The sequence below is a fragment of the Pygoscelis adeliae genome, unplaced genomic scaffold (genome assembly GCF_000699105.1).
Source record: "Pygoscelis adeliae isolate BGI_AS28 unplaced genomic scaffold, ASM69910v1 Scaffold38, whole genome shotgun sequence".
Taxonomy (NCBI): domain Eukaryota; kingdom Metazoa; phylum Chordata; class Aves; order Sphenisciformes; family Spheniscidae; genus Pygoscelis; species Pygoscelis adeliae.
The window spans coordinates 9,527,487-9,543,665 of NW_008825614.1; the positions used below are offsets into that span (position 1 = coordinate 9,527,487).

At 38.8% G+C, this 16,179-nt stretch overlaps 1 protein-coding gene across 1 annotated transcript in view; it reads right to left on the minus strand.

The window, feature by feature from the left end:
• Nucleotides 1–15,889, minus strand: part of CACNA1C (calcium channel, voltage-dependent, L type, alpha 1C subunit) — a 422,263-nt gene extending 406,374 nt beyond the window's left edge. Inside the window, 2 exon segments of the mRNA XM_009332885.1 lie at nucleotides 11,815–11,918; nucleotides 15,604–15,889. Coding sequence (XP_009331160.1) covers nucleotides 11,815–11,918; nucleotides 15,604–15,889 — 390 coding nt within the window.
• Between the last annotated feature and the right edge of the window lie 290 nt (nucleotides 15,890–16,179).

Genomic DNA, 16,179 nt, shown 5'->3' on the forward strand with positions numbered 1-16,179 from the left:
AAGAAAAGGAAAAAGTTATAATATGTTATTATTCAATGAAACCTTTCTTTGCATTTTATCGAAGAGCAGCAGCAGGCACACAGGCTGGGAGTCATGTTAGTTCAGGTCTGGATGGTGGAGGGGGAGAATGAACCACAAAGAACATCAACTGTTTTAAATACACTCCTTTAGATTCATACCAGAGCCCAACAATGTTACCTGCCTACCATGGAAAATTACTTGAGTAACCAACATTAATAGAGCAGAGAAGCACACGATCAACAGCTTGAATACAAGTTGTGATCTCTCTTCCTCTGAAAGGGGGAATCAATATCTTGGTGGTATCCTTTTTCAATACAGTATTGAAATGTGAAAGCAAAGGTAAACATTTCCAAAAGGAGCTGTCAGCCAGGACCGAATTTATTTCAAGAGATATTTATCAGAAATATTTCCATAGTTGTATCAGCACTTACTTCTCTCAAATACTGCATTGCGTTTTCCCTAGATTAGCTCCTGCACTTTAAAACACTATGTCCCTCATGTAGCCATATCCTCTGTAAGGTGACCGCTAGGTACATGCTCAAAACTTAGCAGAATTAGACCTTCTGAGAGTTACAAATACATTTCAGCGTATTTTTTTTCCTCCTCTTTTTCTTTCACTCCATAAGATTTCAGTACTTGGCTTCATCTGCTTCTTCCTTTTTCCCCTATGGACTGTCAAATATTTGCATGCAACAGCCTTCCTGATGCTTCAAAAGGAAAACAAAGTAGCAGCAGTGCTGGTTTTATTATAGGGACAATAAAAATTGGAGACAAAATAGATCTGGACATTTATATTTATATCCAATATAAAAAAATAAGAGGCTGAAACTGGAATGTGAGTTTTAAGTGTGTTGTAAAATGTATTAAACATTGAGTAAGTAGAAGGTAATGCTGGAGTTCGAACTGCTATAAGCAAGAACTTATTTATGTCAGGATGAAAGCATCACACCCCTGAGATGGATAAAAATTATATAATTGTCAAATGAGAAGTAGGATACAGTTAAAGTGTTAAATAAGATAAGAGCTATAAAAAAGCCAGTGACTTGATTTACAGCTAAAACTTGGTTCAGGTTGAATAAGGGAAGAATAAATCATGGTTAATGACTTATAAAAATTAGGATACAAGTTGCTTGGTTTAAAGGAGATTTATCAGTTTCTTGCTGGTAGAAATCAATGCAACATCAGGTGTACACCACAGCTGCACATCCAGCCCAGCTATCTACATGCAGATGCCAACTTTTAACTACTGTTCCTACTTTGACATACAGCACTGGATTTTATAGAAAGCTCCAGATGAAAATATAGTACTGCTCCATTACTATAGTTGTGCATGATTATTCAGTATTTGCACAAACAAATGCTTAGTTACCTTCTTGGACTCAGGAGGCACCCGAGGCATTTAATAGAAGTGGGAAGCTGGAAAACCTCCGTTTCCTTCCCTCTGTTGCAAGGACAGCAGTGGCTTTAAAGAGCAGAGGCAGCAGATTTCCTTGTTCTACAGAAAGACAATCCTTAACACCGTTAAATGCCCCAATATCTGTCACTACAGTGGTACAAATCTTACGCCTGTTTGAGATCTTAGTTTGTCATTGTTATGATTTAGCGTTAACAGCTAAAGGAGGCGAATAGGAGCTGTTCATTCTCTTCGATGTTATTTCAACTTGCAGTCTTTTCATCTCAGCCAACTACTCCTGAAGGGCATTGATGTGCCTTTTGTTCAGATTCAGACATTATCTTGGTGACCATAATGAGGAGAAGCTTTCTGTTTGTTTGCTTTTAAATACAAGTTTAGATTGTGAAACAATTATGCAACTAGATCTTTAAAAATCTTTTGTAACCACATGTTTGGCTGCATAATCTGATTTAAACAGGGATTCTTGTTTTAAAGTGACTCTAACAAACAATAAGGCCACAGAAGGATAACAGCACTGTAAGTGGTTTTCAATGGATACAAATAATAAAATAACATGCAAGTTCCGCTTTTTTGTGAGGTTTTATATTTGAGGGTATGTAATAGAACTAAAACATTTTAAAACGTCCACAAAAAAAGCATTCACCATGCTTCAGATCACAGAGTAGTAGTAAGAAATTAAGCACATTTATTGCTAACCAGAAAAACATTTCAACATACCAGATGAAGATAATCATATGCAAAAGATGATTGCTTCAGTTTCTAATATAAGCTACCTAAATATAAATTTTACAAGCAACAGACAATAGCAAGCTAGCAGAAGAGGAAGAATTCCAAAACCCCAAACTCTCCATCAGTGTAAGTTTGTTGGGACAGCCTGAAAAACAGCTGCACACTTGCCAACACAGCTAGCTGGGGAACCACGTACATGCCGCTTCTGGAAAGCTTATACTGTGGGAGTTGGGCATCTTGCTCCTGCCATTGCCAAATTTAGTACATGGGGCTAAAGGCATTGACATCACTGTTAGAGAGGCTGTAAAGAAATTGTACTACCAACAACCAGAGGAGGGTAACAGTTTTCAAAGAGCAGGTATGCTCCTTCGGCCAGGTGTTCTGCATTAGAGCCTAAGGTCTGCATGGATAAGCTCACTATTAGCATCAAGACATCACTTTACATCATGCATGTATAAAACTCTACAGGTATGCATCATTAAAGTGGCTGAACCGAGCAAAATATGCATTCCTTAGTGTCCCACAGACCATCACAGGTTATTAAAGTTATAGCAAAAGGTTAGAAAAACACTGCAGTCCAAAGATGGTCCCAGCTCCCTTGCCTGGGCTTAGGTGCAACAGAATTTGCTAAGGATGTCTTAAGCAGATAAGCTGCTGTGCCAACTTCCCAGCATCTCCCAGAAATGCAACATACTGAGGAGATGTTAACGAATATTTCCTGCTGCTTACTGGAAGTCTTCCCCTAACCGGTGAACTTCCAACATCATATTCTTAATAGAGAGATATCATTGATAAGTATAGGCTCTCCATGGTTATTTTAGAAGAAGAGAAGAGATTTTGTTCCATGAGGTTGTAGGCAAACTCATTTATAAATTGTCCAGCATTTCTCAAAAGTGAAATTCAAGGATGGTCTTAACTTGTTTTGAAGTACAGACTGTCTGTCATTCAGCCAGCAGGACTGAAGAGCTGCTATGACATATGGACCCTCATGTTTTAGGAGTTAGAAAACATGGGGGGAAAAAAAAGGAATTGTCCCCGAGGGGAAGAGCCAGTCAAAACTTTGGCAAACATACAAAACGTTCTTCCCTTCTGGCAATTCTACCCCTTGGCAAGCAGCACATCCATTCTTTTATTTCTAAGGGAATAATGAAAATTGTTGGGTTTTTTTCCAGTTTGCACAAGTACAAGGAGTGTTGCCTTTAGAGTCAATGATATTGCAGATGTCAAAGCCCAATGTTCCAACAATTGTTTGTCAATAACATGCACAAAATCAGTGGATGGATTTGGGTGACTTAGTCAAGTAATCTCCAGTGAAGTCAATGGGAAGTTTGCCTGACTAAAAACCCAAGAATGTAGTATAATACAAACTACACATAAAGGAATCTAAAGATCATATATAAAACCATCTATTGAACTTCTAGACAGAAATGCTTATTTCCTAACATCATTAAAAGGATGAACTCATGAAGTGAAGTCTAAAATCCCACAGACTTAGAGAGGGATAAGGATACTTGTACCAAAAAGACAATACAAAAAGTACTAGCCATTTTGGAAATTTCCACTGCTTTTAAAAGACTATGTTACTTTTGCGGCACAGTGAAAACAACAGTATTTAAAATCTCTTATTTGGCCTGCTTCCACATTTTTCCTATCTTTCCTGAACACGGGGGGGGAAGGCATCCTACACTGAACTTGAGTTTTGATAAACAAGAATAATTACCACCTGGGAAAAAAAAAATCTAAAACACACTTGATAAGTCAGAGATTTAGAAAGCTTACACATAAAGAAAGGGAAAATGGTAATCAGAGCTGTCTAAAGAAATGGGATAAATGGTTTAATGTTTGGACTAAACCAATAAACTTGCCATCAGTCAGAACCAAAATATATAGTTAAAATTTCAAAATCACTTACACAGAAACATACAACCTGCAAGTTACTATTTCCATGGACTTGGACTAGTTTGTGTAACAGAATTTTTTTTCCACAACTTACACTGATAGTCCTACTGTAAGTGAATAGGAGTATCCATTTCTTCTACCAGTCTTGTAGCTGTTTGTACAAAGGTCCTTCCTCTGCAGCTCCTCTAAACCAGGGCAGCCCTTCTTGAATAGCTGAATTTTGCCTCAAAGACACATACTTCACTTTCAAATCCTATCTGACACTTACTTTTTCCCCTCGGTCTGTAACTCTTAATCCTCTTCTCTTTACTACATTATATACTGCATAATGTAAATGTACTTGATATTGTTACAGCATGATATATAATTCATTATTTAATTCTGAAGGCCTAGTATGCCACTTTTCAATATCTCAGGGATTCAGTGAAACACCGTGTTACATTTTAATTTGGAAGATATTAATGGAGGTGAATCTCTAGAACTACTTCTGTTAAAGCTACCCAACACTTTCCATTATTAAGGTACTGTTTTCAGCTGCTTTTAATTGTGATTTTACCAGTTAACGCTACAGTTTTCCAGGCTGGTTTCTGTCTAAGGCTGAATATTTGTGCACTATTTCAGACAAAACAGTTTAACAGTATCAGTTGATTTATCCCAGTTTAAAACAAAACAAAACAAAAAAACCCCTATTTTCTTTATTGACCATATTCTTTGCAACAAGATCATACGAACTGCCAAATTAACAGTCTTTGTGTCAGGGCTGCATCTTTTGCCTTGCCTACCCACTTAAGTTTGGCCAGATTGGCTTTTAAAAACCTCCATCTGCACAGGCTCCGCAGACACTTGCTAAGACTTAACACCCAAACTGTCATTACAAATCCTAATCAGGCACCTTACAGCTTCTGCAGACCAGAACGTATGTGTCACATCCACAGAGCTGAGCAAGGGCTAAAAAGGCTTTCAAGGACCCATGTAATAATTGTTCTCAACTGGTCTGAATCAAGCTGGAATAAAGCAACTGAACTTTGAATTGGAGCTTGCTCTCTCAGTATTTCTACCACTGGCGTCCAGACATCATTGGGAAGGACACTACTGATTTCAAAAGCAAAAGGGCTAAGGCCAAACCAGGGACAGGCTCAGACTGGGAGACCAACGTGTTGAGAATGGAGTTGGAAAATAAGATAGAAGAAGCTGGAAGGAGCACTGAGATTGCTTGGTTACAGAGAGACCAGGTTTAGGAGCAGAAAGGAATTTAAGACTAGAATTAACAAGGTAAGTGGTCAGGGAGCTGAAGCTGAGTGAGGATAGCACTGAGATCACATGAGAAAACAGGTGAATAATGTATGAAACCACTATGGATGGGAAACTGCAGTCAGGAGGAAAAAGGGGAAAACAAAAGGGACAGGTCTGATGGAAGCTAGACTGGAAGGAGAAAAATTACTTGGCAAAGCAAAGATAATGAATTAAAAAAGCAAAAACAAACGGTGACCTGCAGATATGAGAGATCAAGAGATGGTAAACAACAACAAGCACAGACTGGGTGAGGACACTGAGACCGCTGGTATAAAGAGAAGCAGAAGGCTGGGATTCGATTTGGACTCAATAAGAAGCCCTGTGCAGGACAGAAAGCTGCTAATGAAATGGTAGAAAGAGTCCATACTTCAGGTTTCTTGTCTAAGTCCAGTAAAGAAAGAGAACAGAAATGGCAGAACTGAGGAAGTGTTACAGCTCAGACAACTATAGCTGAGATGGAGAAGGTTCAGAAGGAGGTATTATTGGAAGAAAGAGACAGAAAAAGCCCTTTTTCCAAAAATACAGAAGAGCCCTTCGAGTATATTCCTTTCCAGAGCCTGGAGTAGAACCCAGCATTCCTCTGTTGTGGAATCAAACACCTCTGAATCCCTCTGCCAAACTTTCCCAATCCTACCTTCACCTGGTCGACAGAGAGAACCACCTCTTACCACTGCTGATTACCCAGGCAACTCAAGTGGCAAAGGCCTGCCCAGGGGACCCAACAGTTTTGGTCCTACTAGTAACACATATAGGTGTTAACCTCTGCTTTACCAGTTTAGTCTTCACAAAGCCTAGGAAATGACACCATTATGTTAGAAGATAGATACAAAGGCTCCAAATTTAAGCATCAAAAGTTGAGTCGCCCTCAAATTAATTCAACACACATGAGCAAATTGTGACAATGCAGTCCTATGTGCTTCCCTGCAGAAATTAAATTCTGCCCCCACCAGTCCAAAGAAATGAGGCCTCCATCCTACTTTTTACCCTTCTTGTTCAGTTAGTGACCACTGGCTTAGAATTGATTGCTACAGGTTTTATTCTTGACAGTCTTTTCCACAGCATTGCTTGTAATGGTCTGCGTGATGTAAGGCACTGACTAATTACCTTCACCATGAAAGCAGTAACCAACCCATGTTATAGATGGGAAAATTGAGACAGCAATTTACCCAAGGCCACACAGTTTTGCCAACACCAGAACCAGCAGACAAGCTTGAATGTCTTCCTCTCAAAACCAATGCTTATTCTTCCACCCTGTGCTTCACTACTGCTAGAGATGCTGAGTATCAGCCTCTCCCTGCCAGAGGCAGAGCTTCTGAGGACTTTGGGAAATGTTGAGCCTAAAGCCTATGATTCCATCATATTCAACTTCCTTAGCATTACACAGGTCAGTGATTCTCAATCCTTGTTCCAAAAAATCCTTGAGGACTTCCTCCAAAATCTCCTTTCTTCTCCTCATCCTGACTCCAGTCTCTTTCCAGCCTCCTCAGCTCCCCTCTTCCAGCTTCTGTCGCTTACTCCTCACTTTCAAATTCTGTAACTTCCCCCAGCTGCAGCAGTGCTGGCATGAAGTCCAAGCTAATAAACCTATCGGAGCTTATTAGCTTGGTATCCACTTTATCCCACCCTGCCCCTCACCCCTAGTGTTAGCATATCTCATTAGTGTATTCACTTACTAGTTGGGATCTATCACACGGGAGGATGATAACAACGACACAAGAGAACCAAAAACTTCTGTGCAGTATTCTTCCTTATCCGTATCCAGAAAAGCCATTGTTTCTTTTCCTGACCCCCTCACCCCCACTTTGCTCTCTAACACTTTCTGACTTTGCACAAGAAAAATTGAGAGTCTGCTCAATATGCTGACTCCAGAATTCCCCGATATAAAAAATACTGGTTTATTATGTCAGTATCTAGAAATGTAATATATATAGCCACATCCACACCTATTGTGTCAATCTGCTGCAAATGCAAGAAGATTAAAGACACTTTCTTTTTTTGTACAGGAATCACCTGCTCAACTGGATACTACCATAATCACCAGCTAATGAAGCAGCCATACCTTCTTGAAAGGCAAGCCCCCTTTCCGTAGGCAGGCATTCCCACAAACACCGTCTGGCACAAGCACTGACAAGCAAGCAGAAATCCCATCTTTCCTTTCACAGGGTCCTATTTCAGGTTTAACAAATTAGTCTGAAGGTGACATCCCATTATAAGCTCACATATAAACACAAGAGATTTCTTTTAAATTTAACTCGTGTACAACAGGATTTCCTTCCTGTAATAAGGACAAGGGAGGGAAAGCAGAGCTATCAAAACAACACAAAGAATCTTCTCCTGCTATTTCTCCAAAGCATGAACAACCGACTGAGTCACCTTCCACGGAACATGTTGTAAACCTTGGTCTTAACCTCATTATGTTATCGCCATGCTGTGACATTGACCAGGCTTGTGCCATTTGCAATTGCCAGTGAAGTGACAGAAGCATTTTCCTCTCAGCTTCCTATCTTAGGCAGTCTATAGTTTTATTCCTGAATGTACATTATCTCTGTTCAAATGCATAATTGCAGGGATAACAAGCAGAAAGCCTCCATATCAGTTACAGCCTCTCACGCAGGCTAACTTTAATTCCCCTCAAACTAGCCCCAGTTTTCCTGACTGCATCAAGAGAATACATAACTGTTCTTTGCACAGGGTCATGCATGAGCTTTCTTTGCTTGTAAATTTAAGCAAAGTCTCAGCAGAGTTCATTAATACCAAAAAAAATTTTGCACCCAATACAACTCCCCTCCATTTGTGTGAGTTCAATAGTTTCTCAGTGAACATACTGTAGAAGTAAAACAAAAACTGCTGAAGCCAATTTCAAGCATTTGTTATTACTACATTATATTGTTCTGGCATTTTTCTTAAAGCCAGTGACAAAGACACTGCAGTGAACATAAAAATACGAAATCTGGGTTTTAGTATAAATGTGCATTTGAAAAATGAAGGTGCTTCGCAGTCCAAGTTACCATCCCTAGACTTGATAAAAATGGCTTGAGGATTTACAGGAATTATTATTACAGGAAGCCAGATTGCAGAGAACCAGTGAGAATATCCGTGTGGTATTTGGCCTAAACTTGTAATACATAACAGCTAATCACAATTCCTCACTAACACAAAAGGGAAGGAATTATTTATTGGACTCTTCTGCATTTAGTTCCAATGCTTATACTAATTACTGTGGCATCATATCAAATAGGTCTTGCACCTAAAGACAAGGCTTAGTAAAATGGAGATATCACTATAGGTTACTGTTTTTGTACAGGCAAATGAGGCATGTGTCTCTTCAAGACTTCTGTGGAAGGCACACAGTAATAAGCATGCCCTAGCTGACCAATGGCTGATCACATCTTTGAAATTCATACAGAGCAATTATTTATCAAAACATTATTTAGCTATCATTTTTCTACTTTTACAGAGAGAAAGGAAGAAGCCACTCATACAATTCAGAATTCCTTTCTCTTCTCTTATCACCCTCTACTCCATTAGCTTGTTAAAAACAACTGATTGAATTTTTACCTCAGCCCTCAAAGAAAACATTGTTTGGAAAGTTCTGATGAAAACTCAGAGAAGGAATACTCAGACCCTAAGGGAAGAGTGGCAGCTTATTGGAAAACCATTGTTGTGTCACTTTCAGACCTTGTAGAACAGTTACTATCTATCATGTGTTTTCTGTAGATAGTTTCTTCATGTCCCAGGAAGTTAGGGATGGCTCAAGGAAACCAGGGATGTGGGAGTTTCTACGATAGCTTTACCCCTAAAAAACCTAAATTGCAGAAGGGAAATGAATCAAGAGTTTTTACACAAGTGAAAATTTCTTCTGGGCAGCTAGGAGGATTCTGTATGCATTCGGTCAGACTCACACTTCTGCACAGTACACACATCTGTGCACTCTATTAACCTGTGTGCACACATTGCAGACATACACTCCTTTCCTGTTTCAGATTATAGCCTTTGGAGCTCTAGACTTCATGGCTACAAAATAAATCTCATTACAAAATATATGCTCACAGGTGGTAGGGAAAAAAAAAGTGAGTACAGGAGCTTTTACAGGAACATATTATTAACCCCAGCTTCTTTCTAGTCGCTTCCATGTACAGTTTGGCTCTTCGAGAGTACAGTCCCACTCTTCTGCAGTTCCTGCCATCTGGAATAGCTTTCCTTTAACTCCGAGTTTCATCTATTCTTTCATCCCATCCCAAAACACAACTAACACATTTTTTCACCCTTATCTCACCCATTTGCCTCCACTTCCCCTCCCTATCGCTCAGTACTTTACTCACTGACCACAACACACAACTCTTCACAATTTTGTGAAGAGTTTCAGAATGCAGCATATGACATACACTCCAAAAGTTTGTTTCCCAACAGCAGTATAGATGTGCCAAGATATACGTATATCACCCTGAGAAAACAACAAGAACAAAAAACAAAACCACACAAAACCCAACAACCACAACCACAAACAGGGACTAACAGGAGATCACAGGACTAAAGGCTACTGAGCAGTTGGAACTCCAGGGTTTGAGCTATAGTGTAGAATAGAGTCTTAATTCCACTAGTGCAGGCCCCTCATGGGATTCTAAGTATCCCATTTTCCATTTTTAATTACTTTCTCCATTGAGACCCAAAGAACAAAGTTTAGTCAAGCAGACTCCCCATTTTACTTTCTTCTCCCCTTACTTCTGTGAAACAGCTATTTAGATAGATTAACAATGCCTCTTCATCCTCAAGGTTATAACATTTCTAAACTATCTTGAGATAATAACTCTTGCTTGGCTGGGTTTTTTTTAAATCGCTACTCACAAATAACAGGAGTGTTTTAACAGATTGACCAAATGATGCAAAAGATATCTTGGAAAACAGATGCAGAATAGCAACTCAGTTCACAAGGTGCATATATTTTCTGATAGTAGAACAGTTTCAATATACCTCATTCAATTATAAATATACTCCCAACCAGTACTAGCCAGCAGTCTCCTCACTGAAATAAGGCAAATACCCACACCCAATAAACTCAAAACAAATTAAGAGTCCTCTAACCTTCAACTCTGCTTTGTTTTCCTCTTTCAACCTTGCAAGTCAGAACGTGCAATAAACATACTGTCTTTTATAGCCAGAGGATCAATTGAATCTGCTTTTTTTTTATTAAAAGATTTCATTTTTGAAAGATGCCATACTGAAGTGTTTTAAACATATGCACCACAATTCATCATTGTTAAACACTAAGTCAAGCTAACAAAGAGATAGCAGCAAAAGACTCACGCATTCTGTAAATATAGAGAAGAGTTAAAAATTAATAACCACTTATCTCCTCCTGCTCCTATTTTTAAACTTCTTTAAGGAGTTACAGTGGAAAAGCACCACACTACAATTTGTTTGTTTGTTTGTTTTTTAAACACAGAAGTACTGTTCCAGCAAAGGCCTGAAGTTCACAATTTGTTTTATACAACTTCAAGAGATATTCAATCAAATGACTGACTTCCAAGAACAGCATACATCATTTTAATTACAATGTCTGTCAGCCATCCCAGTTATCCCTACTTTGGAAGTATGGCTTTTGTTTTCCTCCTCTGTTGCTCTAGAATTTCTCATGTCTCACTAAATTTTAATCAGGAAATAGCATCCCAACTCTTAAACTCTGGGAGCAAGTTTTCATCCTGACCCAACCAGACAAGTAGGAGATTTGTTCACATATTTGAGAGGAAGAAAAATGTTTTATGCTAATTCAGTGAATTGCGTTCCAGAGCTGTTTTGTGTTGTGCCCTTACTGAGCAGAATTCTTTGCTATGACTTCATGCTAAGCCAAAAGTAAACACTCTCGCCTTTTTATATGGACAACTCTATCTCTAAGTACCAACATTAGCATCAGTGGTGACAGAGGAAAAGCTAAATTCCCCCAACAAGAGGGAATAAAAGAAAAACCACACAAGAAAAAAACCAAACCCATAAACATTGTTCAACCAAACACATGCGTGTGAAATGCAAGCATTAATGTACTTCCTAGAAATTAGTCATCAAGTTGTGCTCTCGTGTACCCCCTGAGAGGAAGACAGTATCAATTTCACAATGGCACTTCATAAGACAAAAACCACCATATAATCCATGATTAAAAGATTTCTTCCACAAATACCTGCTGTTTAAAACTTACCAAGCACTTTTGCAGCATGCAGAAATTTGTTAACCAAAACATCACACACAGCACCTGCACAATTTTTGGAACAGTCTTTTCTAAAGCCAGCTCAACTGAAACAGGTGCTAAGATTAATAGAGGAGACATAGCACTCAAAAACAGTTTTTACTTTATTATGTTGTCATCTTTGGTGGATATATTTATGTTCCCTCGCTTCAACAGTCTCTCTGGTCACTTTTAAAAAGGACTTTCAAAACAGTAAGACTAAACAGCATCAAGGACTTACCAGATTGGAATTGGTGGCATTGGAATCATCTTCTGGAAAGGGGATATAGATAGCTAAGGCCACACAATTGGCAAAAATAGTCAGTAAAATAATTATTTCAAATGGTCTGAGGAATGGAGTTAAGGAAATTGTTCCAAAATGTGCACACACAAATAAAAAAAAAAGATTTATAAGAATTCTGTTTAAAGAAAACATTCCAAGCCCCTTATATTCTGAAAAGAAACATATGCCTTTTTAAGTGCTTTTAGGAGCTCCCAGCCAAGAATCTTCCTAATATGTCAAAAGCAGTGTAGGCCAGTCGCGTGCCAGAGTAAACACAGATTTCTTAAAAGTTTTTTCTTCTTTTATTTATTTAGATTGCATTTTCCCTATTTTCCTTCAAGTGTGGCTGTACTATTTGTAATAACAGAAGCCTGTTCTAGAAGGACTGTCATCTTTCCTCTTACAATTAGTTTCTCTTGGTCTTTTCCATCTGCATTTACAAACCCTGAAATAATTTTAACAGAAGTTTTTGAGGGTCTTTTTATTGTTGTATTTTTTTTTACCCCTTTCTGAATCTCATATCTCAATGTTAAATTCAAGGGCCCAAGAAATACATGCATACACTCAGTTAGAAGACGTTTGAATGATGATAAAGTTTAAGGCAAAAAAAATGGCTTTGTCCAAAATGTGCTTATACTGCACATTGCCATGTATACTTGTTTTGCTTAAAAGTTATTTGAGGGAGTATTTCTTTTTCTCTTATTTGCATTTCATTTGGCCTCATAGGGAAAACAAATGTGCCTATTCAGTATATTAGGGACACCAGGAAGCTGAGTTCCTTATGACAGAGAAACTAGCACCAATTCAGGGGCATTTCAACCTGGCATCAACTTCATTAGGGAAAAAAACCCAAACATTTGGGATGTTCCAGAAACAAATCCTGCACAACCTTGATGGCCCACTAACTGTCCGTTGGAATCAAAGGGCATTTTTCTACTGATCAATTTGCTGGCACTGTACTTCATCTACTTCAGTGCACTCCTTAACCTTAATTGCTGTGAAGTGTCTCCAAACTCAGACCAGAGGCCAGATTTACAGTCTGTCTACATTTACTTCCCTGCAAGAACATCCTGGAGGCTAGCTCTGGGATAACTCACCAGTACTCTGGAGGGGAAAGAAGAGCAGGATAGGACAGGGAGAACGCCAAGTATAACCTGTGCCACAGAGTGCATTTGAGCATCAATTTATCTACCACGGGACTGGCTTTGCAGCGTTGCCAAATGTCAGCACAGCATGTATGATTTTGGTCAGCAGACTACTGTTCTCAATGGGTTTCAGCAGAAAAGAACTGGAGATTGGGATGTGCAGCAGCCTGAACTGCAAGATATACACAAATCCCAGGCACCTGACCACTGTGTATGCTAAGTTATGTTCTACATTTCACACGTGGAAGAGTCAAATGGTTCCAAACTTGCCAGACTACCGTGCTTAAACCTACGAATAATAGAAGATATATGATAATATGGAGGAAGAAGAGCAGATAGGGGTAGGTAGATTACATATGAAATCAGTGGGACTTCTCAGATACCTCAGGCTGTATATATAGTTTACTGCATAAAGACCTGAATTTCCCTTGGCTTTCCTCTTAAGCGCTTTTTTCCTAGGCTTTTTGGTTTTGACAGGATTATCTATTAACTTATCACTGTTTATGCATTTATTTTTGTTTTACTTCTATTCTCTTTTTGCACTGTAAAAATGGTATAAAATCTACAAATACACTGCACACAGCAGGAAATTAAATACACAGCTAAATCTTTGCTAAATAAGGTAATTACTTCATTTCACTTTTTCTTCTATGCAATTGCACTGTCAGGCTCTTATCATTATAACGTTTAGGTAAGAAACATCATAGAAGTACCATTTGGTATTTGTTTAATATCTACTATGCTTACACTTTAGTGGTTCAGCAAATTAAACTAAGCTTTTCTCAGTAGTTTTTAGCAATTAGGAAGAGTCAGAGTACAGAATAAAATTAAACCTTATCACAACCCTTTGATATTGTTATTTGTCATTGAAGTGTTTCATGTTTATAAACACTAAATGTCCAATAAGAGGTTCTGAAGGAAAAAAAATACTTCCACCAACTCACCTAAAACCAAACAAAACCAAAAATGCAAGCATCAGCATCCTTGCATTGCTTTAATCGCATTGTTTGGTCCTCTCTTGATCTCAGCAGTGCTGTATCCTGTTTTACAACACATCATTCCCATCATTCATTGCTGATCTTATTCATTTATCAAATGTCACTCTGTGCTCTTTCTCTAAAGACATGCGGTTACTGGGATGCTGGCAAGTAAACCAATATTCAGCTTCATCCTGTTAGTCATCATCCATCATCTTATGCTTAAAGTATCAGAGCTATGCCAGAAGGGATAAAAAGTAGCAAACTTAATCAGGGGGATTAAAAATTAGCATCTGAAGAAGAAAGGAACAGGCAGGCAGGTAGTTTAAGGACATCTAAGAATTGACAGGAGCATTTTTAACAAGTTCTTCATCTGAAAAATATGTCCACGTCAGCAAGACCTAATATACTCATACTCTGTTTTCATCTTTCTAACATCCCATCAGACCCCCAAAGAAACAATATTACTACATTATCTTAAACACCATCATTCATTTTTTATCATATTAACTACTGCCAAGTTCTGTACTGCCTTCCCTTGGCATGCTTATCTATCCCTAACAACATGATTTTTTTTTTTTTTTTTTTTTTTTTTTAAACTGAAGAACCCCATTAGCTTGTGATTTACTGACAATTACTGTTCAGGGTTAGTCTTGGTTTCTCTTTGGGGAGGAGAGGGAGAAATCTTTCAGATTTCAGAGGGAACTGAAATCTTCTATTTCAGTTTGTGTTTCACACCAAATTCTCAAATTCCAGCTTGTGCTGATCAGACTTGGGTGACTAAAAAGGCTTTACTCCTTCCACATGGCGAAGCCAATGGCCAAACTCTTGCTGACATTCCGGGGAAGCAGCACTGACCCTTACATTCTGCAGTTCTGTGTCAGTGGTTATCATCTATCATTGTGACACAGTCTGTCTCTTGTTCAGACTACTAGATCTGGCCCTGTACTGCATCTGTACATGTTGCAGGATTACTTTAACTGTCTTTCTTTTTCCCCGCTTCCAGATAACCAGTATCTCTTACCATACATTAGTGAGCCTTATTAGTTTAAGTGGAATTCCAATATAATTAACAGACCTTAGCCCTGTTTCAGGGTCTTATCGCATACGTTTGGGGTTTTTTTTTTCTCCTCCTTCCATCCCATTCTTTTCTACATACTGTAGAAAGTGTGATTCCATGTGTTTAACAAAAAAGCGTATGATTCAAAGTACCAGAGCAGTTTAACTGGTGGCACCTCTTTAAGTGCCTGCAAAAAAAAAAGGAGGGAAAGCCAGCTGCTGCTATCAATCCCATAGAGTCAGTGCAATTCTGGCCTCAGATATCTTGCATATCTCCCATCGATTTCAGCCTGGGCCACGTGTTTTTAAAAGAGCAGAATTCAACCCCTAACCTATCATTTAAACTTCTGGTGGTTTCTTACACAAGGGTATAGTTAAGGCTTCAGTCCCAACCTTTTTTTTTCCCCAGCATAAATGATCTCAGTTAAGACATCAGAAACTATTTGCGTACTTTACGTTCCCAGTGGTGCCTTTCAACTTAATGTATTGATTTCTTCACATTTATGAACAGCGCCTGATGCGCACAAACAATTTGCTGTTTTCCAAATGAGAACATCAAAAAGGATATTTCCATTCGACGATGCTGATGCATGCCCTCCGGATGGGATTTTTCAGTGTTAAACATAGCAGTGCCCGGGGAGGACGTGTAGCTGTGGTGGTACCCTGTTTTTTCTGTTTCCCATACTGCTGCCGTTTTCTCTGCGTGGAGCTAGCCGTGGATATTGTTGCATTGCCAGCACTACCCATCAGTTTGGCTTGCCTGGCAGCATCAATCGCAGCTTGCCAGGACAGAGCTGCCCCTGGAGTAGGGATATGCTCTGGGGCAAGCCCTGCAGCTGCATTGGCATTCATGTTGGCATGAGCAGGACGGGGACTCCCATAGTTGGAACCTGTGAAAGGAAAAAAACAAAACAAAACAGAAATTTGTGAAGACATTTTTTAAACAGCAGAAAAGAGAAATAGTGGTTTTAAAAATCTTAAGTATCCATAAAATTAAGAGCTAAGGTTAAGTGTAGGGTATCCACTTACTAACAGCTTGTTCTTCCAATTCAAACTCTTCATTTTAAAGTATACTACTACGCAATCATTAGTCTTGCAACAGTCTCCCAACAAGACCCAATGGACACTGAGCTGTTAGAAAT